The 26435-nt window shown below is 39.9% G+C and overlaps 1 protein-coding gene across 2 annotated transcripts in view; it reads right to left on the reverse strand.

Annotated features, from left to right (window-relative positions):
* Positions 1-261: 261 nt before the first annotated feature.
* gabra5 (gamma-aminobutyric acid type A receptor subunit alpha5) overlaps positions 262-26435 on the reverse strand; it is a 50870-nt gene continuing 24696 nt past the window's right edge. For both annotated transcript variants that reach the window (XM_061233602.1, XM_061233601.1), the window contains exons 7-10: positions 13656-13799; positions 7468-7620; positions 5144-5355; positions 262-2403 (exon numbers count right to left, since the gene is read on the reverse strand). In XM_061233602.1, coding sequence (XP_061089586.1) covers positions 2101-2403; positions 5144-5355; positions 7468-7620; positions 13656-13799 — 812 coding nt within the window. In that variant the 3' untranslated portion in view covers positions 262-2100. The remainder of the gene's footprint in view (positions 2404-5143; positions 5356-7467; positions 7621-13655; positions 13800-26435) is intronic.

Raw genomic sequence — 26435 nt, forward strand, 5'->3', positions numbered from 1 at the left:
GGACTGGAGAGTCCAGTGCTTACTTCTCAACAAGAGGGCCTGGTTATACTTACAGAAATGGCAAGTGCTGCAATATATTACAAGGAAATACATTATCAATGTCAGAAAAAAAAAATATGGGCAATTATTTCCTCTTTCAGATACTGAAATATGTCTTCCTAAAAACTGTGAAATATATGCGGGATTATCTTATATTTCCCCCAAAACCCACATCTTTACAATATACTGCAGTATATTCTATTTCATTAAGATTAAAATAAAATATTATTTTAAAGATTTGCAACACATTAAAAGATATGGGCAAATAATGGTCACTTATTGCAAAATATTTTGAAACTACCTTGCTATGAAATATATTAAGCATGCTGTTTTTCTATATAATATTGTGTTTTCCAAAATGTCCACATATTGCAATATATTGCTGTATAGCCAATTCTGGAAATTGAATTTACTGAAATATATTCAACCATTATATATTTTTAAAAATCTGTACATATTTCCAATATATTGCATATTACATTTCTGTAAGGGCACTCCTCATGACAATCCATCAGCTGCAAATACTGTGTAATCTTTCAGGGACACACTCTACCTGAACTAACTCTTACTCCTAACCCTAACCCTTCAACATTTCCCTTGTATCTCATATTCAGTTTGGCACTGACCGACCCTTAAAAAAGTTCTCCAATGGTGCAAGACTATATGAATGTTAATTAAATATTTTCTAATCTAGGTCTTGCAAGTAAATAAACATACTAGCTTTTTCTCCAGAAGTAATGTAGACAAAGCAATCAGCCATTTGGTGAAGTTATGATTTGAGTGGCCTTCTTTCTGTCGGCTGATACCTGTAGATGTCGCCTTGTTGCCAATGACCAAATCACATTTTACTTTTAAATCTTAAACTAACTTCAAGTCTATGATCATGTCACATAAAGAGAAAGGTAAGAAAATGTACACACTCAGAAACCAGTAAAACCTATATTAAATATGTAAATAAGCAACAAATACCCATGTACAATGTACATATAAAAACAATTAATGACAGTAAAATAGCTTCAATAAAGATAGCTGATGTAGCAGCAAAAATAAAAACAGCATCATACAGTATTTACTCAAAGCATACAGTACGTACTCATAACTCTTTCAATATTTCCAAAAGTCATATATTAGCTTAAATTTGTGTTGCTTAGACTGCATTTTGCATGGCAGCAATCTTTATACTGATTTGTCCCTATTGCATTTTATTGGACGTATCCAAAAGCAGAATGCATACATAGATTCAAAAAAGCTGTTAAGTCAAAACCACAACCAAACAATATACTGTGTAGAAAAAAGTATTTTCCCACATACTTATATAGCAAACTATATAAGAAAATCTATTTTCCCATGTTGCACCTAGAAGCAAACTATCTAAATGCTGGCATACATTTTTGTTATCAGTCAAATGATTATAAGTTGCACAATGATAAATAAACTTGTTGAAAAAAGTTTTTTTTTTTCTCAAAAGAAACGGCAAGTAATTCCAATGCGCACACGTGTAGGAATTGTTCACGCTGAAGGCAACTCATTGCAAATGGATATTCTTCTGCTCAATGCCAAATTCTTCAATTCCATTCAAGTCCATTCTTAGACATTGGATATTTTAAGCCCACTTTTATACAGCAAAAGAATGTTATCATTAATACAGTATAAAACATTGAATTGCATAGCATTTGGCTTTGCTCTACTGCTCTGTTCCCAACATACAGTAATGCATTTTCATTTAATGACAAAAAATGTAGATGCCAAATCCTATGTAGTGGTGGACCAGGGGGTCAGTGGGAGTGGTAAACTAATTGGCGATGATAAAAATTCTTGCTTCATTGAATAAAATGCAACATTCTATAAGAAATCCTGGTCGATTAATATACAGTATAAACAGTAAAGGCAAACATGGCAATAGTATTTCCGTCTAGCTTTAATCATGCAACTTATGATAAAAAGGAACGTTCTCCCAACTTATGATCGGAGCAAGTCTTCAGTGCTTGGCATTGTCATCTATGACAATCCAGGTTGTTGAACAATATGGCTGAAGTTCGCGGTTTCGAGAACAGGGATTCTTTATGTTGGAGAAACGGCTCCTTTGATCACCGGCTCTCGGTTGAGGTACGTGGCCCAGTAGACCAAGTTGAAAGTTCCAAACAGGACTGGAAACACAATCCTGGACATTTTGTCAATTTTGCTCACGCTGTTGTAGGTCTTTTTGGGGTCCAGGGCCTTGGTTTCAGTGGGTTTCAGCTGAACAGAGGAGCTGTTTGAAATGGTGGCGATGGCAGTATCCTTGGTGATATTGGGTGTGTAATTTACACCTCCGACTGAACAGGCATTGTTGGGTTTCTTCGACAGAGCCAGTGGGTCCTTTTTCTGCACAGAATAAGGAATGAAAGGTAATACAAGGCAAAAGAGAAAAAACGTATAAAGGTTCATTTGTTTTAGAAAAACAGCAGAATAGCTTGTAGAGTTTATGTAGGCGTCAATACCTTCTGAATGTAAAATAGGTTATAAATGCCCTGCTGGAACCATTTCTTTCTTTCTTAGGTAAAAAAGAAATATGAAGCGCAAATGCATTCAGCATAATGGGCTTATTCAAATGGTTGATATTCAAAAGTACTTTTGAAATGGCTGACAACATGTTTTTGGGCTATACATTGGGATGCAAAAAATTGTGACAATGAATCTGTATGTGATTGAAAGCAAACCTGAACTCTAAATGGTACAGAGTTAACCATGAGACCTTTCTGCAATTTTAAAGCAAGATTACTTTTCATTTAAATGTTTTACTGTTCATAAATTATTTTTTTAAAGTAAAAGGGCCCTGTGCGCAAAGGTTTGGGAACCCTATTTGAACCCTCTTTTAAAAAGATGATTACTAAGGCCCAGACCCAGGTGATTTACTTGTTAGGGAGTCAGGTGAGTATAATTCCAGGGCTGAACTTTTTATTCTGGAGTAACTCCATGGCTTCCAAAGTATATAGTGGCTGTTCTGTCTGGTGTTAACAACCATGGATTCCTTTAAACAGGTGTCCAAGGATTTCAGAATGAAGATGGTTCATTTCCACCAAGAAGGAAAAGGCTACAAAAACTATCAATCTTTCAAACTACCTATTTCCACTGTCAGAGATGTTATTAGAAAATGCAAGGTAAATAGAACAGTTGAAGTCAAGGCGAGGTCTGGAAGACCAAGAAAGATTTCAGATAGAATGGCTGGAGGCCTGATGAGAAATGCTCAGAAGAACCCACACATCACTACAAAAGAGCTGTAAAAAAGAGTAGCAGACACAGGTCTAGCTGTTCACAGAACAGCAATACAACATACATTCAACAACAAAGACCTACATTGCTAGAAAGAACAAACCCAACACTAAATGAAGCATCTGAAGTATGCAAAAGAAAACATTGAGAACCTGAAGCGTTTTTGAAACAACGCGCTTTGAACTGAAAAAAACAAAATTGAACACCATCAAAGAAGTGATGTTTGGAGGAAAAAGGGTGAAGCCTTTGCAGTGAAGAACACCTTGCTAACTGTGAAGGGTAGAGGTGGATCCATTATGTGTATGTGGTTGTGTGGCAGCTGAGGCACACAGAATATATTCCACCAAATATCAAGAAATTCTAGAGGCTAATGATAGAGGCTAAGGTCAGTCCAGACATTGAAGTTGAAGAGAGTTTGAGTATTCCAGCAAGAAAGCATCCAAAGCATACCTCAAAATTAACTATGAAGTACCAGGGAAAACGGATGAAGGTTTTGGAATGGCCACTACAGTCCCCAGACTTGAATATTATTGAAAATCTGTGGAAAAATCTCAAACATGCCGCAAGGAGGCCGAAAAATATTTCTGAGTTAGAGGTGTTCTGCCAGGAAGAATGGGGATTCCAAAAGCGAGAATTGAATGACTCTTACCTGGCTAGAGGAAGAGTTTACAAGCTGTTATAGTTCCCTGAGGAGGAGTTACAAAGTACTTACTGACAGGGCTCCCAAACTTTTGCACAGGGCCTTTTTCCTGTTTTTATTATTTTCAATCTAAACTGTACCATGTGCAATGATGTCTTTATGTATTCAATAATGAATAATTGATCTAAAAGCCAGCTCGGATAGTACTTAAATAAAATAGGCTTGTAATATTTTTTGTATTGATTTTAAGTGTGCTTGATGCTTTATACTCCGGCAATTTTATTTATTTATTTATAGGGGGGGGGGGGGTAATTACATTTTCATATCAAGAAACAAAGATAGACATTGAATGCTTTGGTGTTTAATGTATTTGTCTTCCAGTGAATAGGTGTGGGCCCATTTAAGAACCTCTAGAACTAGTTGCTGCAATAAATACAGGTGTGTGCCTCCGATACACAAGTGCACTGCTAGCCATCTCTGTTTGTATCTTTATTTAATACACTTGCTCCAAGGCCCAAGAGCTGTGCAGATCTTATTGTGCCTACACTGGGGCTTGAACCACCAACCTTCCAGGTTCCAGTCATGTACCGTTTAGCCACCATTAATGTTAAGTTAAGCTCTGATTGACATATGGATGGACAGTTCATGTCACACTTGGCCCCTGACATGAATTGTCACATATACTGTGCATATCAGTGGAAAAACAAATAGAAATGCAACTTTAGGATGATCTACAGCAATCACGGCTCCATCAATCACAAGCCATATACTGTGATTATATTCAATGGCATGAACGTGTTTCTTGGAATAGTGATGCAACACTAACTGCAGATGCTAGGTAGTAATTTAAAACAGGTTGAAATTCATAATCAAATATAATTTCTCACTGACATTTCACAGATCTCCTGAGCGGCAGCTTCAGCTTTCAGATTTTTTTCAGATTTGAAAAAATGTGTACCATGTTGTGGTTTACATCTTATTTACACTGAAACACTATGGGCCTGGTTCAGACATACAGTGGGACCCAAAACCTGAGACCACCATTTTGTTTAATGGAGCAATTAGACTTGTGCAATGTCACACCCTGATCTTCTAAAAACAGTCTAAAAACAGTCAATATAAAGCCTTTTGAAATGAATTATTAAATATTTGGTAGCAACAGCATATGGGATTAACTTTTTTTTTTCTTAAAAAAATGCATGCCAACTGTACCTTGGGCTGTTGGGCCTCCATTGCCTTCTTTCCATCCCAGGCCCAGCTCCTCTTGGTGAAATAGTTGACAGTGGCAAACTCAATCAGGGCCGAGAAGACAAAGGCATAGCACACGGCAATAAACCAGTCCATGGCTGTGGCGTATGCCACTTTGGGCAAGGAGTTCCGGGCGCTGATGCTGAGTGTGGTCATCGTCAGCACTGTGGTCACACCTAAGATGGACCAGAACAAGACAACATGGCCAGTCAGTTATAGATGCAGTAACAGTCAATTCACATCCCTGGTTGACCAGTTGCTCAACATGGTTTAGCTGGTTGACCAGTTCACAAACCAGCTCCCAGCTTGACATGGTTTGACTAGCTCAAGCTATGTTTGGAAATAGCTGGTAGCTGGTTGACCAGCTCAGACAAGCTACCAGCACTAGCTGGTTGATCAGCTCATACCCAGCTAGACCAGCTTCATGACCAGTTTGGTCATGCTGGTTGATCAGCTCATACCCAGCTAAATCATCTTATGACCAGCTCAAGTTTCAAGCTGAATTTTACAGCTTGATCTTTTTAAAACAGATTTTGTAAAAACAGAGTAAGTGTTTTCTATTGGGCTTGTACATATTATTGTATGTGGGACTTGACTGACCGCAGTTGATGTATTCATCTATCTACTCTTTTCTAGACAGCATGTATGGTGACTTCATTTCCCCTCCCAATAAAGCAAAAAGTCTTATCTCAACTACAGTAGATCACTTTCAAAACGCAGCAAAGAATATGTATGCAAGCTTCATACATCTTAGATATCCCTATCTATCCAGGCCCTAAGATAAAGTATATTGTTTTTGATATGTGTATGTATCAGCATCCTACCTCCATGGATTGATCAACAGTAGAGAGGTCACATCTATCATCCCTTGACAGCCGTCACAGTAGTGCAGTTTGGCACTTTTGTGTATTCTTATTCTGCATATACAGCTTTAAAGACACGGAAGTTCGAGCAGCTTCCACGATAAGACGTATACACGAGTGAAATTGATCTTTCAGGGGACTTTTTGAAGGGCAGGAGGTTGTCAAATTGTTGTGAAAATACAAGTATTACAATTTTATATATTTTTTGGAATATATCGTTTTCAGACGTGTTCATATGGTTATGAGGAATTGACTAAATTGATAGAGAAGTGAATTTTGATTTCAGCTTTTAACACTGGTAACTGTAGAGTTGCTGGTTCTAGCTCCTGGTGTGCATATCAGGATGATTACTTATATCTGGATGTGGCTCCCTACACGAAATAACTGTGCCTTTGGGCCCATGAACAATGCCCTAAGCAATGGCCAAAAAACTTCTCCTGGGGCTTTAGCTGTTCTCTCTGGCATTTCTCCTGGGCTTCCTTGAAAAGGGGAAACTTATTCACACTGGACCTTCTCTGGTTAAATAAAGCATTAAAAATCTATGCTAATAATTCCTGCACAGCTGTTCAGAATGTTATTTCCCTCAATTGTCTTTGCAAATTTTATGCCAGGTCCCCCTTGGAAAAGAGATTGAAATCTCAACAGCATCTACCTGATTAAAGGCTGCATAAATAATATGCATAGCAAGAGTATGGTAGTGAGACCAGGCTTCAGAAGGTTATCAATACAATGTAATATGAGAGTGCTCTGCAGTAGCAACACTGGTATGTAATTCCTGTTCTTTGATTCATGGCTAGCAAGAGCACACATCTATCACATCTCAACAAAAGTGCATTTCTGATGAAATAAAGTGCTAAAACGCACAAGAAGTGAATTATCGGGGAAAACATAAAGTCGGTCTCTCTGCAGTGTTGTCTCAGTGGCAGCATGAACCTAATACACACAAAGTTGCATCCCACAGCACTGTAAATCTGGTGTTGTGGATTTATAAATAATCTACCAAGATTAGCAATCATCATCTTTAGTAAGAATGATCAGACCTGGATCATATACATAATTGTTTGGATTCAAATACCTTTCTACGCTTTACTGGGCTGGTCTGGTTTATTTGAACCTATGAAATACTCTCAAAAAGTGCATAGCCCACCTTCTGGTCCTCTTGGTTGGTTCAGTTCCACCAGGCAAGATCAAACGAGCCCAGAAAAGTATTTGAACCCAAAACAATTATGCATTTGACCCAGGTCTGAAACTGATGCATAAAGTATGAAATGACAGGAAAAGCAGGGAAAGATAGAGATTCCAAGTCTAATGAATGTTGCTTTTGAGGCTGCTTTTCAGCAGGACTGCACTCGACTGCACTTGAGGCACTTCAAAAAGTGATGAACCCCTTTGATGTCTGGGTGTTCGGATTAGGCTCAAACTGACCGAAGACAGTCCTGGCTGGAACAGACTCTCGATTCAGCCAGAAAGACACCTGGGACAGGATCACGGTCATGAAGCAGGGCATGTACGTCTGGATCACAAAGTAGCCAATCTTCCGCTTCAGGTAGAAGTGGGCCATCATCACAGTATACTGGCCTGTGCAGCAAAGGACAAGACAGGAAATTCCTGGAGGTTAGAGATACTGTCCATCGCACACTGAAAACCAATTGCTATCAGTATACATTGACTCAACTAAATCCAAGCATTTATTATGAGTTTATTAGCCCTAGCTATCATATACTGTGTGCAATACACTCAGTGAGCACTTTATTAGGTATTTATTAGATTTTTATATTGCTGTAGCCTACCTACTTAGAGTTATGATGCATTGTGTGTTCAGAGATGCTCTTCTGCCTGCCACTGTTGTAATGTGTGGTTATTTGTGTTACTGTCACCTTCCAGTCAGCTTTGACCAGTCTGGCCATTCTCCTCTGACGTCTCTCATTAACAAGGCTTTTCTGTCCGCAGAACTGCTGCTCGCTGGATTATTATTCTAGTGTGCGTGAAAATCCCAGGAGATCAGCAGTTTCTGAGATGCTCACGACATCCTGTTTGCCACCAACAATCATTCCACAGTCAAAATAGATCACATTTTATCCCCATTCTGTTGGTTGTTGTGAACTGAGTGATTAACTGAAGCTACTGACCCGTATCTGTCAGGGTTTTCCTACTCATTTTCCAGACAGTACCATTTTTCTGGCTCACGCGTGCAGATTGCTGCCTTGGTTAATTGGTATCCAGGTGCAGTCTAATTACTGACCAATTATCTGTTATTGGTAGGCGGGCTCTACTCTATTTAAGACTCATTGTCCCTCAGTTCTTTGCTTCAGTGTTACATTGTGTTTCAGACACTGAGCCAGATAGAGGTAGCCTGCAAGGCTGGCTTTTCTTTAGATATTTAAAGGCGTGTTGCCCCGTATTTGGGTAACCGTATCAGTTCTTCTTTAGTAATTTCTTTCACCTATTCAGTCAAAATAGACTCTTGTACCAGGTTTTTGGTACTATTTTAGTTGGTGTTTTGCCGGGGAGTTTTCTGTTCCGTTTCTCCTCTAGTGGTTCCCCGAGATTATATTGGGGAGAACCCTAGATTATACTTTCACGTGTGGTCCTCCGTCCCCACTCCCTCACAGTATCTACATCAGGGGTGTCAAACTGAATCCCCAGGGGGCTGCAGTGTCTGCAGGTTTTTGTGGTTTCCTTTCAATCAGCTGCCAATTAAAGCAAATTAAGGCCTTGGTAACAAGGCATGTGGATACTTTAACCAATCAATGACTTGAATGAACCCAGAACACCCCAAAAACCAGCAGACACTACGGCCCTCCAGGACTGGAGTTTGACACCTGTGATCTACATGATTGTACGCATTGCACTGCTGCCAAACAATTGGCTGATTAGATAATTGCATGTAGGTGTAATAAAGTAAAAATGTTCCTCATAAAGTGCTTGCTGTGTATATCCAACACTATGTCCAAAAACCTATTTGGTATTTAAAGCACTATGTGCACAATCCCCCCTGTGGCAGCTACTCTGGCACTTATGATGCAGGTTTATGTACCAACACTAATATCAATCGTAACAATGATAACTGGCTGTTATCTGCGCTTTTTAAGAGTTTCTGATGTTTGCCTGAAAATGAAATGCAAGTTATAGAATCACACAAACTGTGTCCGGGTACATCACCAGGGCCCAGTATTTCAACTTTTTATCCAGTCCAGAATTATCTGGATTTTGAAATCCATTTCTTTGGATATGTCAAAATAATGCAATCACACGAGTGAACATATTGAAACATAATTAAAACTTAATTCAGTTTGCATATTAATCATGGGCGGCACGGATGGTGCAGTGGGTAGCACTGCCGTCTCACAGCAAGGAGGTCCTGGGTTCGAATCCCCGTCGGCCGGGGCCTCTCTGTGCGGAGTTTGCATGTTCTCCCCGTGTCTGCGTGGGTTTCCTCCGGGTACTCCGGTTTCCTCCCACAGTCCAAAGACATGCATGTTAGGCTGATTGGAGAGTCTAAATTGCCCGTAGGTATGAGTGTATGAGTGTGTGAGTGAATGGTGTGTGTGCCCTGTGATGGACTGGCGACCCGTCCAGGGTGTATTCCTGCCTTTCGCCCAATGTATGCTGGGATAGGCTCCAGCCCCCCTGCGACCCTGTTCAGGATAAGCGGGTTCAGATAATGGATGGATGGATGGATGGATGGATATTAATCATATTCATCTGCATTAGTACAAAATATATAGGACAAGGTCAGTCTAATTTCAGAATATAGTTTGCATATTAGTCCTATTCACCTGCTTTAATACACAATACATTGACCAAAGTCTAATTTCAAAATTCAATGTCTTAAAAACGACTGATAACTTACAAACACAACTGTTTTGAGAGCATAATGTTTCTACTGATCAATTGACCCTAGTTAAAATAAGGGTTCACTACAGTGTGTCTCATTGACCGTCCGACTGGTCCATCTGGATTACGGTGCAGCATTTTTGCAGTTTTGCAATTATTTTAGAATAGATAACAGAACATATTTTCAAATAACATCCCAGAGTATCGATACATTTCTAAGGCCTGCATTCTTCTTTGGACCACTTTTAGTTTCGTCTTGAAAATATTTAATTGTCCATTTAGAATATTGTTTTGGAAGGGTTTGTGTTAATTACACTGTTTTATTAACCAATTTACACCTATTTTGTACTCTAAAAGTGTCAATATCTCAACTATTTGGTGCACACACATGGTTCAATACTTAAATTAAAGATGAGTCTTGTTCCAATCAGAAATTTGATCGAACAAATTTAGGTCAGTGCAAGTACATACAGTGTACACAAAAGCTACACTAAAATACAAAAAACGCCTTATGCTTTTATAGTTTAGCACTGAATCAATCAATTATCAATTATCTCAATTTCTAGGTTAAGGACCAACCTGACCAACCCAAAACTACTTTATATTTGTTTATGGATCAAAGCTTCTAGTTTTGTATTACCCAATTTTCTGATTACTGAAATCCTATCCCACAATATATTGAAATACTCGGCCGGTAACCATTTATGCAATAGCAAAATCTTAAATTATGTATCTCATCATCCCAAGATAGAATCTTAGATATTATCCTGATCCTATCCATGTATCATGCTACTGTGAGACAACTTCATAATATTAAACACCTGAGACCATTTTAACAATATTAACCTTACGAGAACACACCTTAAGTATTTGCCAGTGTATTATTTCATGATGAGCCAGCCAGTTGGTGTTCATTACACATTGGAATACCAATATGAAAATAAACAATTTATTTGATTTATTATATTAAATAAACACATTTAGTGGTTGCCTCACTAATCAAAAATGCACAGGCAGATATTTTTGAGTGGTATGCTGTAGGGTAAAAAATAAGGGCAATAATAAGTTATTTAACAAAAATATAGTTTTCAAATATAGAATAGTAAAACAAAGTAACAATGCACTAACATAAAAATAGGTCTCAGTGGCTCTAAATCTTTTAGAAATACCAATGTGATGACACTAACATCAGGTAAATTGCGACCGTAAAAATAAGAAATAAAGAAATGAGAAATAAAACATAATATCCTGTTAACCAACCGAAGATTGCATTTGAAGCTTAAAAAAATCCTTTCTAGCTCCCCACCACAGAGTCTGATAAACTACAGAAAATCCACTGATGGCTCCTGCTTTCTCCTGGCAAAATCGGATTTCTGCTACTCACTAATCCCTTGTCACAATCTGCATCCTGCAGCCGCCGCCCCATGTCGCTCAGTCCTGCCTACTCCTAACGGACACGTTTATTCAAGGGACGTACGAGTGCAAGCTTCCTCGGCAGCCGTTAAAAAAAACAGGGCTAATTATCCGCTAGGATTATATGAATTTGGTGGAGAGGTGAGAGGGGTCGGCGAAGGCACTGTCAAAATTTGCTGTTTGTGCCGGGATGGGTGAGCGGCATGCCTTCGGCCAGTGAGTTCTTCTCCTCCACGGTCACCAATGACTGACGCTCGCTGTCCCCGCTCCGCTGTGGGACAACTGGAGGGAGACTGAAATCTGGATTCGCCTGCCGTTCACGCATGGATCCGGATGGGAATCGAAGAGGAGTGAAGATGTGTGTTTGGTGGATTTTACTGCTTGGGTTTCGGAGTGTTTACGGGGAACTTCCGTTCATTGCGGAGAACAATGCGGCCATGCTGGTGAACTGGTGAGTGGTAGCATAACCGTTTTTAATTTTCAAATATATGTATACTCTGTTGTATATACACTCACTGAGCACTTTATTAGGAACAATTCAGCAGTGCAATGTATAAAATCATGCAGATATGGGTCAGGAGCTTGAGTCAATGTTCAACCATCAAAATGGGGAAAAATTTCGACCGTGGCATGATTATTGGTGCCAGATGGGCTGGTTTGAATATTTCTGCAACTGCTGATCTCCTGGGATTTTCACACACAACAGTCTCTAGAGTGTACTCAGAATTGTGTGAAAAACAGAAAACATCCGGTGAGCAGCAGTTCTGCGGGCAGAAATGTGTTGTTAATGAGAGAGGTCAGAGGAGAAGGGCCAGACTCTTCGTAGCTGACAGAAAGGTGACTGTAACGCAAATAACCATGCATTACAACAGTGGTATGCAGAAGAGCATCTCTGAACACACAACGTGTCAAACCTCTAAGAAGACATAATAAGTCTAAAAAATAAGTCTAAAATACATAATAAAGTGCTCATTGAGTGTATACTTGGGTGGCCAGGGAAGCCTACAGTTGATTAGAATAAAATAAAATATGTCTGGGTAATGAGGACGTATGGTGCTTGGCTGTTGGAGGCAGTCTGTTTGCCAAAAGATTATCAGCAGATAATATTTTGTTTACAGTTCAAAATAATGCCAGCCAAATTCTGTGAGATGGTCAGCACCTCTACAGATTAAACCAGTGACTGTGACCCATTACACCCAGGATGTGCCTGGAAAAGCTTTCTCTCTTTTTTTTGGTGTGAGTGGTTTTGGTTCCATTTAGTATATTAGCAGCAGCAAAGGACAGCACGCTCCAGCAGAAAGCTAACCTATTTCTGACATAGCAAAGAGGGTTTTCCTCTGAGATTAGGGCTGCTAATTAAGACCTAGCTCCTTTGGACTGCCATGAGACTCCAGCCCGTACGAGAAGGGGAGTGGAGGTTGGAGATTGGGGGAGGGTTGAGGGTGGGGGTGGTGGTAGTGGGGGGGGTGGGGGTGGTGGTGGTGGTAGTGGGTGGGTGGGGGGGAGCAGGCAGACAGGCAAATGCCAGCTGTTGCCTTCTCAAAATTATGTGTAGAGATGTGTGGAAGTGAGGGACCAGAGGAGCGACTGACTCGTTCCAGTGCGTGTCACGCAGACACACACTGCAGCCACATGCCATTCTGACAGACAGATTACTAAAGGAAGCGGCGCAACAGTCTTGACATTCGTTGTAATTAAGCCTGCCTTGCGTGTCCAGTGGTAAAAAAAATTTTTGTTTTTAAATCACACATCTTTTTTTAGGAGATGAATAACAGGGGCGCGTCAGGAAATCCGCACCTTCAATAACCTTTTCCGGATGAAAGTGTATTACTTCTTTACGTAACGGAATTAAGCAGATGTCTTTCAGCTCCACATGTCATAGCCGAGCCTTCCAATCAGGGCGCGGTGACGTCATCGTCTAAATGCACAACTGATGGGACTGTCCACCCGGATTAAATCTGGGTTCCCAGTGAGCGACAGGCAGGACATGGATCAGTGTTTTTTTTTTTTCTCAGTCCCTCCTCTAGAGACAGTACGCAGTATGTGAGGTACGTGGGATGTGCTGTTCTCAAATCCTGGAGATTTGATTATTGTTTCTATCCAGCTTAATTTGAAAACAGTTTCCTTTCCCCCTAGCATTGGTGGCTGCACTGTGTTCTCAAACTAGAAGTTATTAGAAGTATGATGTTATTCAAAATGGTAACAGTGTAATTCTGAGGATCACAGCCATAATGCATGTGAAAAGTGCACCCTGCAAAATGTCAGTGCAATATGGTCTCTCCTACAGTAGAGTCATTTTCATCCACTGTATAAACCCTGTTAGGGGTGAAGTAACACTGAAGATTCCGGTTGGTGTATCATACCTCGGCTGGTGTGGATGTCTTCAGTTCCTGCCGTTTGGCCAATCAGGTGGTACTGGTTGAGTCGTGACCCATCCTCAGCCACCACAACAGACTTGGCTGCACCTGTCGTCCAGGTGTAAATCACCTCCGAAACAGGATAGGCATCTGGGAAAAGGGAGTAGTAGTTGTGGATTCACTTAGGCATTTTTCATCTCCACAGAAACCCTTATCTTAGGTGACATGATTCTCAGTTTATCCATAAGATATTTCAGAGTAGGAATGCTGAACTTCAGTGAATCAGTGTTTTATAGCATATGGAAAAAGTTACCCTGCTGAAAAAAAAACTCAAGCCAGCTCCCAGCTTGACATGGTTTGACCAGCTCATGCTAGGTTTTGAAACAGCTGGTGGCTGGTTGACAAGCCACCAGCTCAGACAAGCTACCAGCACTAGCTGGTTTACCAGCTCATATGCAGCTAGACCAGATTTATGACCAGCTCATTCCCAACTAGAAACAATTGAGCTGGTCTACATTATATTACAATACATTAATGGCATTTGGCAGACGCTCTTATCCAGAGTGATGTAGAGTGACGCTCTTATCCAGGAGACAATCCTCCCCTGGAGCAATGCAGGGTTAAGGGCCCAACGGCTGAGCGGATCTTATTGTGTCTACACCGGGGATCGAACCACCGACCTTTCGGGTCCCAGTCATGTACCTTAACCACTTAGGGCTTAGGGGAGACCTGCTGCTGTACTGGCACTCTTATTCTGAGAATCCTTATGAGTACAGGGCAACAGTGAGGAAGACTAGCATCCTGCAAAGGAACCAGACCTGGGTCAAATACTTAATTGTTTTGGATTAAAATACATTTCTATGCCTTACTTGTCTGGTTTATTGGAACCTATGAAATACTTGCAACAAGTGCAAACCCTGCCTTCTGGTGATCTTTGGCCCAGTTGTACCAGACAAGATCAATCAAGCACAGAAAAGTATTTGAATCCAAAACAATTATGAATTTGACCCAGATCTGATGGGAATTGTAGCTCTGCAGATATAGACCCAGCACTACGCATAAAGCTACCCCCTGCTACTGGTGAAAATATATTTTAAAGCTACTCATAAGTCACATAAGACCCCAAAAAAAACAGGGAGGTTAATTTTAGCAGCAGTGATCTCTTAATCATCTAAGGAGACCTAGCGTCTGTTAGGTCAGATAATTAAAGACCATTTCATAATATGAACATTGCAGTTGCCTCTGGGTAACGGAGGCACAATTGCGATAGTGGACACGACTGGGTTGTATGTATATCTCAGGATACCTGATGCCTGAACATAGAGCATAGAGGCAACCCCCTCCCCTCCTCTCTCCCTCTCTTTCACTAATCCTTGTAAGATTAATATTGAGCAAAAATGACAGATGTATGAGACAAATAATAGTCATGGCAGATATATTTACTAGCTGTCTTCTCTTTATTTCTCTCACACCCTCTCTGACATGCACAATTTCACTCCCCCCCCTTCACTCTCTCACACACATGCACTTCTGCCACCACATTCAATTTCCCGGTGATTCATTAATCCCAGCTCTCCCGCACAGTCCATCCTCACTGCAATTAAGATCGACTCCATACAGCAGCCAGATTCTACCATCTCACCCAAATCCAAACGTCATCTTGCCTACACCACACAAAACCCCAATCCAATACGGAAATCCAATCAAATGCTAATCGATGAGAACAAACCTCGGACCCACATCCGGCGTGTCCCTGTTCACAAACTTTCATTTTTTTATTTTTTCCAACAAACTGCATTCAATTTTTATTTGTCAGGATCACTCTTCATATGTACAAGCACTCCACTCCTGTCAGATGAAAATTTGTTCCAAAAAAAGCTGGTGGTGCAGAGGAAAATGAGAACTTCAGGAATAACTGTGCATGTAACAGCTTGTATGTACTCAGTATGGCAGCCAGTTTCTACATCTGCCTTCAGCAGAGTCAGGTCCCCAGGCACCACCTGAGACCAACAACTCTACATCGGTCTTTTATTTACATCCATGTGAGACCTCAAGGGAGGGACAAGCCTCTGTCTCTCTAGATTAAACTTGCAGGGTACTGGACATGTACCTTTTGGCATTCGGCACAAAAAAATAAAGACAATTTATATAGTAGATATTTGCTAAAGCAATTCAAGTTGAGCGTCTTGTACAAGGGTACAACGGCAGTGCCTGGCCTGAGAATGAAAGCTACAATCTAGATATTGCATCATTTCACAATTTATATATACACATTATTACCACTTCAAGGTATTGCAGTGCATATTTTAAAAAGTAGGCCGCTTTGAAATCATTGTCATATTTCCAAAAAAGTCCCCATATTTACAGTCTGTTGCGGTATGTTATATTTGGGTAGGGGTGACACCGGTGTCTGTTTGTCCTCTCTTTTTATACACATTTTATTTTGCTTTCTTTGCTCAGCCTCTGCAATAAAAGTACTTTTAGGGTCAGGTCCTGACGGTGCGTTTTATTTATTTATTGCGTACAGTATCAGCTGCCCTGCTTTTCTAAAAGAAAAATGGAAAAGAACATGAGGTTCCGCTCGCTGTAGAGGTGATGAGAATATGCATCTGGGAGTTGGGAGTAAAACTAAGAAAAAACACAAGAAGCATGTTAAAGCCTTACCATTCCCTCTTAAAATATTTTCACTTTGTAATCAGTGTAGCTTCAGAAAATGCAGGTTTCAGCTGCATTAAATGAATTATTAAAAGGGAGTGAATGTCTAAACTTTAAAATAAAGATTTTATTTTGTTGCTGAGGGTTTCTTCCAGATGAGCGGCTAACAGAACAGGCCTGGCTGTGATCAATATCGAAAACTCGGGAAAGTGTTGCATAATTCCACAGAAAACACAGAGGTCCGTTATATAGCTGTAATTGGTCAAAGTGATCTCTTAAAGTACAGCGCAGTCAGTTAGAAAAACAAAAAGGAATAAGAACATCTATCATTCATCAAAGAGAAAATAGCATGGGCTTTGTGCTATATAAGGGCACTGCTGCTAAAGGATTTAAGTGGATCGTATTTAGAAGGTGTCAGCAGGTTTTGCCTGCACGACCAGTGGTATTTCAATCTAGGTCAGGGGTCAGGGTACATGAAGACGGGTCGTCCCAAACAGCAGTTAGCTAGCAAAGTCGACCCAAAGAGCACTGGCAGTTTTTTTTTTTCTCCTCCATGTTGGAAAACACTCTGTGCTCTGCCCCAGCTCCTTGGGCAATTGCACAACTTTCCTCTTTCGCCTTCGCCCCAGGCCATGGTAAGAGACATCAGACGCCAGGGCTTACCCCCCATTCCCGGGACTCCGGAAATGTTCCGAGCTCTAAGCTGCTCAACAAGATTTTCCTAAGCAGAGGTCCTCGAGATCCCGGCGAGAGGACAAGATTGAGTGCTCGGTCTTTAGCGCAGACCTCTGATTAAAAGTGACAGCACCAAGCCACCTCTGACCTCAACCTTCCCCCTCCAAGATCAGTGAGTGAGATGCTTAGCGTTAGTATCAGCCATGGAAAGAAGAGGTAGCAGAGAGAGGGTCGCAGGCTAGCTAGCAAGAGGAGGGCTGTCCCTTTAAAAGCTTTTCCATGAATGTCAGGAATCGTTCTGATCTGCAGATTAATATGTTCTCCCACATGATAGAGAGGAAGATGCAGTGTGCAATTTAATGCCAGGGATTGTGCGGCACTGGTGCTGGTGGGGGTGGGTGTTGGGCGAGGGATTTCCCTGACTCTCCTTTTATTATCCCGGATATAAACGCTCCATTTTCATTAGGTGGGAGGGAGGATCTGGACCCCACCCCCCCCCCCCCCCCCATTGATGCTGATATTTTTCATGACATGCAACCTGAGGAAGCCAGAAGACCTCTCCTAAAACATTAATGAAATATCAAAGTTGCACATTTTTACTAAGGATTTCTTTGAACATACTGCCTTCATCTGTGTAATGGTGATGAAGAATATAATGCATATTACCAATGTGACAATACACCAAAGCATTTAAAATATAACATCTTTGACTGTGGATATTTCCGGAATGTGTACACAGTATACACCCTAACTTGAACATCAATCCTGCATCCTTACACCTAAGTTAACTCTGTGGAGTATCATTGACAATACCAGACTCTGAAATCCAATGTCAAAGATGCATAAGCTAGCTCATGTTTTTTATTAAATGTAAACATAACAACAGCCTGTGAAAGATAGAACAATCGAAGCGCTGTGAAGGATTTTCCAGCATGTACAGTATGTTTAAAATATATCACAAATAATGTTCATCTCATGGTAACATGAAATAGCTTCAGTGCAATTCTGTGCACGACAGAACCCCTGCAGGCCTCTAACCTTCAGGTTTATGGGCAATGGACAAACTAGGAACAGGATATTCTCAGGGCTATTGTTATGATTCTGTCAGATTTTCCATTTTTTTATATCAGATTTTTTGACCTACTGTCTGCCCTAATTTTCACAGGTGACCTATATCTGATTAATGTGCTTGGACTGTGGTAGCACTCTGACATTATTTTGTTTATTTATTTATTTGAAAGGGACAGTGCACAGTCATTTGTCTGAGGTAGATTTAGCTATGAAGCTACACTTAATTTGTTACCACTTTTCACATGATGTCCAGTAACAAATCATTTTGAGATCTCATGTAGTACACCTCAGTGATTTATTGGCAGGCAGACAGAAGACGGCAACAAACAAACCATGCCGTACAAATGACCTTTGGCTGTTACATCATGACCTGTGGCAGTGGTGCTCTGTTATAAGATTAAATAGTTTTTGTAACTTCCTTGCAGTTTTATGTGTGCAGAGGCAACACCCCACAATGCAACTGGGAACATCATTTTGGCACAACCAGTCCAGCCATTTCCCTCGATTTTTAGAGAAGCGATTATGTCATTCACCTCAGATGTGATATTCCTTGGAAATAAATGGGATGTTGAAAAACACACGTGTGCTCAGACATAGAGATACTATAGAAGCTGCATGCCAGCTAAAAAATGGGCACCTGACTGCGGTATGATAAAATCAGCATTGAAAAGTTCCTATTCCGGGCAGCTATTCTGAGCATTAAAACACATTTCTGTGCAGACAGAAAAATAAAAACTCGGAAGGCACTGAATCCTTTTTTTTTCAAAACCCAATTTAAAAAGAGAATGCAAAACTTTAATGGCACTTTGCACAAACAAAAAATCCAGGTATAATAGCAAATAGGTACAATTATGATCTGCTTTCAAATCTGGAATATGATTTATTTCATAAAGGGACATAATTTGAAACATCAGCCCAGTAATCTGCTCACTGGAATTCTCACTGTAGTGTCTACAGTATGTTTTATATAGATTAGTCCCAACAAATTTATTTTTTATTTAGTTCATTCAAACCACAATTAATTAATAAAAAAAAACAAGTAAACAATTAAAAGTAACATGAATTAATTGTATTACACTATTCATTAATTAATGTCAGGGCAATATTGGTAAGAGCAGTTGTCTGGCTCTGGCAGTTGTCAGAGGGTTGTCGGTTGGATCCCACCCTGGGTGTGTCAACGTGTCCCTGAGCAAGACACCTAATCGCCAAATGCTCTCCTGACGAGCTGGTTGGTTTCTTGCATGGCAGCCAATCGTCATTGGTGTGTGAGTGTGTGTATGATTGGGTGAATGAGAAGCATCAATTGTACAGCGCTTTGGATAAAGGCGCTATATAAACACCAACCATTACCGTTCATTGTAACACTCTTGTTTGAACTGTGAAATAATGAAATCTGTCAACATCACCAATCAAACCCAGTAGGCAGACCTACAAGGCCTACAGTCTTGTTTCTGTTTGCAACACAGTCCCAACAGGATGTTGCGACGTGTTTTTCTGATTATTGTTATTTCATTTCCAGTGCCTTTTCTGAAAAATGTATTGGTTGAATTTGTGTCTTGTGATAACAAGATCGCAAATTCCTGGAGTGACTGGTAAGATGATCTTTAGTGAATGGTGGAATTCCGACAATTCAAGTTTGCTACACATTCCTGTATCCAGGCATGGGGTCGAAAGGTAGTTAAAAAATTTACTTTTCTGGCCAATGCTTGTTACTCAACAGAATCCCCTTTCAGCCAAATCGACAGCTTCCACAAAAGTGAAGTACAGTGAGATGATATCATGCTGATACCATGATGATAAGCTATCATTCATGTTCCCGACACCGCCAGGGGGGTATACTATGAAGAGAGTTTAAAATAACCAGGACTTCTTTTGTAACCTGACTTCACAAAACCAAACAACCTCAATCGGGTTTAGCTGGTAGGCTACTATGAAGGTGGTTACCAACTTGTTATATGAAGACAGGCTTTGGTAACCAAGGTCTGTGCCCGTTCCTGCAAAAGTGGTGGGGTAGGCTATGCAAAAATGAGTCTATAGCAGTGCAGCTTGGGCCGTAGGCTACTTGAGCGGCATATTTATCACCTGAGGAAAAAACTGATATGAACGAATACAATGGACGGATATGAAGAAGTTAGAACATTAAACATTTATAGGCAGAAAGAAAAAATAACAGCGATTCCACCAACAATGCTAGGGCAAAAATTACTAATAGTGTAAATTCGTAAATTACCTCACTAACCCGGTAATCTGGAATTGTGGATTTAATTAATTAATCATGGTTTAAATTAATTGTAATTTAAATTCATTATTTATTGGGGTATTTATTTATTTAATATTGCTAATCATAACCCTCCATCACCCACTTGTGTGTTATTATTACTGCCTAAGTTAAAACGCATCTCCCATGGTTATCTTTCTGACAAGTCATTGCAGGATATGCTTTTAAACTTAATGCATATACATTTAAGGGTGGATCATGCAAATAAAGGGCAGATATATCATATGTGTAGCTGATTATGTATTCCGTTGAATAAAGTCCACCCAATTAACCAGGGTCAAATTGTGTGTGAAATTTCTCCGCCTCTATAGAACATGCGTAAACCAAGGCACAAGACAGAGATTTAAGCTTTGAAGATGCACTGAAAAAATCTTTGCCACAAGAATCACACAATTTGTACCCCCAGAGCAAGAAATAATCAAACAGATTATTAATAGTAAATATGAATTAATAATTGCAGCCAAGCAATACTTAAGGCTGGGTGTTTGTCACAGAAAATATTCACAAAATAATTCATTAAATAAATATAAATATCTCATGTAAAGTAGTGGGAAGTGACTGAAATAACGTGCTCAACCGTAGTAAAAAATCAGTTGATCAGTTAAGAAAAATATGACTAGGCTAAATGCAATGATATGCTGCTTTTAATCGCTTTTGTCCATCACGTAAAGAGTGTGTGTTTGTTTTGATTAATTATCCTCCAAAGCAAGGGTGGAAAAATAACGGGGACTGCTAAAAAACAGAGAATCCCATGCTACTTCAGCCATACAAATAATTACGTGTCTGCCAGAAATAAACGATGTACTGGTGCCTTCCTCACAACGTTCCCATTCTATCTCGGCAATGGTGAAGCTCATCGCAATGTTACATCTTGCATTTAATTCAAACAAAGAATATTCAATGCACAAAACATGTGTTTCAACTGCGCTGTTTGAGATCTGCCTCTTTCGCAAAATGCAGTTTGGAGACAGTCCCATTTGCTGATTGTGTAATGAGCTGTAGTCTTCGTAAATAATATCTTAGTTTCAGGCAGACTGCGACCGCACCAACGTACCCTCGTCAAGCCGTATTTTGCGCTGCGAGTTTCATGTACGTAAATCCGGTCCTCATTTCTTTGATTTGTTTGTTTTCTGCTGTTATATCGACCTAGAGGTTTGACATGTTGTTGTGCTGACTGGTAACGCGTTCGTTCAACAAATATTTGGACAAGTGAGAGGCCGGGGTTTAAATCCCACCTCGGACTCAGGCAATTTCTTCACCTGTTACATTGGTGCCGTGACCCGGATCTGGGTGGGAGTAAAAAAAAAAAAAGAAATAAAATAAATGGTTGCTGCGGAGTTTCACATGGAGGGGAAGTCAAAGGGGGGTGAGTGTAGCATGGTTAGCTCAGCTAGTTCGCTAGTAAGCACGGATGGTGCAGTGAAAAGCGAAGGCTGTTAGCAGATTACCTCGACAACACTCCCCGATGACGTAACCCTCAAATTCAAAAGAACGTTGTTGCCCTTGGCTAGAGGCGAGTTCGTCTTTAGCTGACTGGTAACGTGTTCGTTCAACAAATAATTTGGACAAGTGAGAGGCCGGGGTTCAAATCCCACCTCGGACTCAGGCAATTTCTCACCTGTTACACTTAGACCATTGAGAGAGGTCAGAAGGGCGAAAATGAACACATTTTTGCCTACAGAACTGCTCCTTGCTGGATGTTTTTTTTCGCACCATTCTCTGCAAACACTAGAGACTGTTGTGTGTGAAAATCCCAGGAGATCAGCAATTTCTGAGATACTCAAACTTGTCTAGCACCAACAATCATTCCATGGTCAAAGTCACATTTTTTACCTATTTTGAAATTTGGTCTGAAAAACCTCTTGACCACATGACCTGTATGCTTTTATGCATTTTGTCACTGCCACATTACATTACATTATTGGCATTTGGCAGATGCTTATCCAGAGCAACGTACAGTTGATTAGACTAAGCAGGAGACAATCCTCCCCTGGAGCAATGCACAGTTAAGGGCCTTGCTCAAGGGCCCAACGGCTGTGCGGATCTTATTGTGGCTACACCGGGATTAGAACCACTGACCTTGCGTGTCCCAGTCATTTACCTTAACCACTACGATACAGGCCGCCACATGATTAGCTGATTGTATAATGTGAATTCATTCAGCACACTGAAAGAACTAAAAATACATAAGGAAATGTAGGAACCACAATGGTATCCACCCTCATTAAGGGTTCAAAACAAAGAGCGTATCTTGTAGAATTGGGAAGTATCAAGTTACAAATTGGCAACAACATGCTGCAATTAAATTCCATCTTTGCAATATGAATGTTAACCCACCTAAACGAAAATAGAGAAGCATAAAATAATCCTATAGAGAATCATTAGGTGCTTTCAATGCTTGGACCAGTTACCGTTATAATCTGAAATTAAACACAGGGTTTTCATTCTCTAAGTAATACTGTGTTTCATGCCCTGAAAATGTATGAAAAATTCATAGGTACTGTACATCAGCAAAAGTCTTTATCAGCTCTAGCCTGCCAGGATTTTTACAAAGTGTTGTCATCAAAAGAGTAGTTGTCAGAACACGTCTGATTTTTTTTAAGATCAAGCTAGATCCGAAAAGAGGATAAAGCTTTGATCAGCAGACCACCCAAAATAACACAAATGAATTTGTGGGTCAGTACATGTCTCATCATAAATTAAGAAGAGCAAGGCGACATTCAGCTCAAACATACACACAGTAGTTCCCTTTCAAATTAAAAAGTAAATTCACCTCTCTGTTGCTCCAGATCTGTGGTTAAACCCCTAAGCTTTCCCCACTGTCCTTCCCCTTTGGTGACCCTTGTTCTAAAAGGGGAACAAGACTAAGTCTTTTGTGCAGAAGTGTAAATTATGCAAAATATTATCATCTGACAGAAAACAAACAGACTGACCCCCCACCCAAAAAAACTAAACAAATAAAAATAACTCTTTTTAAATTGTAAGGATTGTTATAAATACAGGATAAGGATTATAACGAAAAACAGTTTTTGTGAGTGTTCCATGCACATCATGTTTATCCCTTAAATCCTTATTCCTAAAACCTTAAATATTCCTTCTCGATACGGCATAACATCAGCATTTTTGACAAACGAGGCTTAAAATATAAGGACATTAAAATGGATATAATAGTACTGCATATTATCCTTATATGGTCATTTTAGAATGAATCAGAATATGAATGAAATATACATTATCATAATTCGTTAGCGTTATATTCCATGTAATGAGATGCACTAATTAAACTTTCACTGATTAAATTAAGCATAATCATAGACATAGATATTCCGGAGCCCAGGCTGAATTTAAAGGAAGACATTTGGGTACAAATGTACGACCCTCTTCAGATCGATGCATCTCTGCTAAGCTCTGAGTCCTTCTCTACCTCTCTGTCTTGCCACCTTTTCATTCTGGAGAAAAAGACTGTAATTGCTGCCTCTTTGTTCGCATCTGTCGGCTTAACCTCAATTAGGTCTGCATTAACTTCGATATTTGTGATCTGTGATGTTTTCTTGGCTTTCTTTTTCAACCTGTCCAGAATAATCATGTGTATTTACACTCAAGACGGAACAGGTCTTCCCTGTGTCTTTTATTACTTGTATTTTTCCGGTTTGAGGAATGTGAATTTTCAACACAATAGTGCCAAATTAAGAAGATGAGTAGGAGAGATTTGATGTTTTGTTTTTAACTTTGTTTTCAATGATGATTACATTATGATAAAATTCAGCAAACTCGTATATAACCCTCTTCATGTGCAGTACAATGTTTTATATTAGCTGAGAGTTTCTCTTACTATTAAGTGGCTTTTATTCTGACAGAGATCCCTTTTGAACTCATCTAAACTCTGGTAAAGGAGACATAACAATGAGCATTTGGATGCATATGAACAAATGTGAGCACTTTACAGAAACAAAATTATACAATTATAAATTACAATCAGCTAAATGGCCAAAGGAATAGACGCATGTCTTAAGGCCTGATTTTAAAAAGCCAGTTGAAGCTTGCCAATGGTTTGGAAAGCTGAAAGCTTGCCCCCTGACTGTTTTTACTGTTTTTACAACTGTGAGGCATCACCAAGGGAACACAAAGTTCAGTGAGACCTTCCAAGCATGAAAGTTAAAGTCCAGGAATTTATAGGTCACAAATAACACCTTCAACTCATCTGTGAAGTTCATAGGGAACCGGTTCAATTTCTTTCACAATGTGTTTTCAGCTTTATGAAATTAAATCATGCAATTGTATGCTGCTATATGCATTACCATCATCATAAGGCAATATATAATTAATTTGCACCTCTTTCGCTTTCAAAACATACACATTTGTACCCAATGAGAACATTACTGTACTTTCAGAGTATATTTGGCAAGTTTGATATTTGAAGAACAAAAATGTATCTCCACTGTCACTTTATTTCTGAGAGTGTAGGGCCAGTAAGTTTACGGTAAGATGATGATAGAGGGGGTGGACCCAAAAAAGAAACAAGCTCCTTACTGCCTTCTCCAAAGTTGCTTCGCCAGCATTTAGCTATTTTTGTCTCAAACCAGCAGGGGGGGCTGTGGCCGGTGTGGACTTTTCTCCTTTCAGGAAACCAATGCTATGTACTGATGGCACAGAAGAGTTTCTGTTCTGATGATTCATCATAACCAGAAATGGAGCAAGTGGAGCTAACAGAAACCAGGCTACTGCATGTTTTTTTTCCCCCTTTCCGTGACACTGAAACTGTGCACCTTTTGATTTGCGCTGCTATCAGGCACAAGCAATGTGAATCCACATTGTCTGTGTATTATTATAAAACAAACGAACCCAATGATCTGTCCAGATTTTACTCTACAGAATCAAAAGATTGACAGATTGATTGTTCAAATTTTTCCTAAATATTTTATTTACTTCGTTTTATTTTCTCTCCCAATATGCAATGCTTATTCATAACCATAGGCACTGTATGAGCATCGACATATCCTCCATAAGTTTCTTAGGGCAATACACTACTGTGGGCTTCCTCCATAACTCTTGCCCAACCAAGCCACAACATCATTTTACCATACAGCCCACAAGTTGGGTTCATTTACCACTCCTGGGAGGGTTATAGAATTGGCACAGGCAGGCTGCAGGCACCCGATCAGCCAGAGGAGGCACTGTTGTGAGACGAGGCAAGGGCTGCCCTGTTGTGCTGCAGTACGGCCTATCTTCCATAGGCCCCAGGGACCCCTGATCATGGGTGGCACTGTATCAGCCTGGAGACCATCCAATCCGTGTAATGCAGGACTAATAACAAGTGCCTCTGCTGGGCATAGCACCAGGGAGTCACCTTACCTGGCTTTCATCACATGGATTAACCCTATCAACTTTTCCCCCTTGTGGTTGTGTCATCAATATTTCAAATTATTGTTGCCAGTTTGTTAAAAAAAACTCTCTGCTAGCAGGAACAGCAGTTTACATGCTTATCAGCCACATATTTGCAAAGCAGGGCAATAAAACTCCAGCCTCCCACTCGCCAAGCTCACGGTTTAGAACCCTTACCTCTCCACAGACGCAGACAATAAAAGGCATATTCTAACAATCCTTGATACCATTTCTCTATGTCATCTTCCAATATCAGAACAAAAATACACTCATTGAGCACTTTATTACTATATACTGTATTACTATATATACAATTCAGAAGTTGCATGAATAAACACTATGCATAGCAGAATGAATATACAGACATGTGTAATTACAGGATTTGGATTGCTATAGATGAACCTGTAATTGTACTGGATCTACTTTTGTAATAAAGGTTGAGTTTATATGTGATGCAGGTTGGTTAGAAAGCATCAGGGTGAGGGATCCTTTTTAGAGTGCTTTTTGGACACTTTGGACATGCTTTATAAAAGCATACTCTCATATACTGTTTGTGAATGAAACACACATAAAGGTAAATTTTCTCTACAATTTGTAGCAAAAAAAAACTGTATTAAACTATATTAAAAACAGTTTTAATATAAAAATAAGCTTTTCTGATCATTTATGTGTCTGGACAAAAACATATGGCAAAAAGTTTTGGGTTGGTCCTTGACTTGAGAAAT

Source organism: Conger conger, chromosome 3, assembly GCF_963514075.1.
Source record: "Conger conger chromosome 3, fConCon1.1, whole genome shotgun sequence".
In the NCBI taxonomy this organism is placed as follows: domain Eukaryota; kingdom Metazoa; phylum Chordata; class Actinopteri; order Anguilliformes; family Congridae; genus Conger; species Conger conger.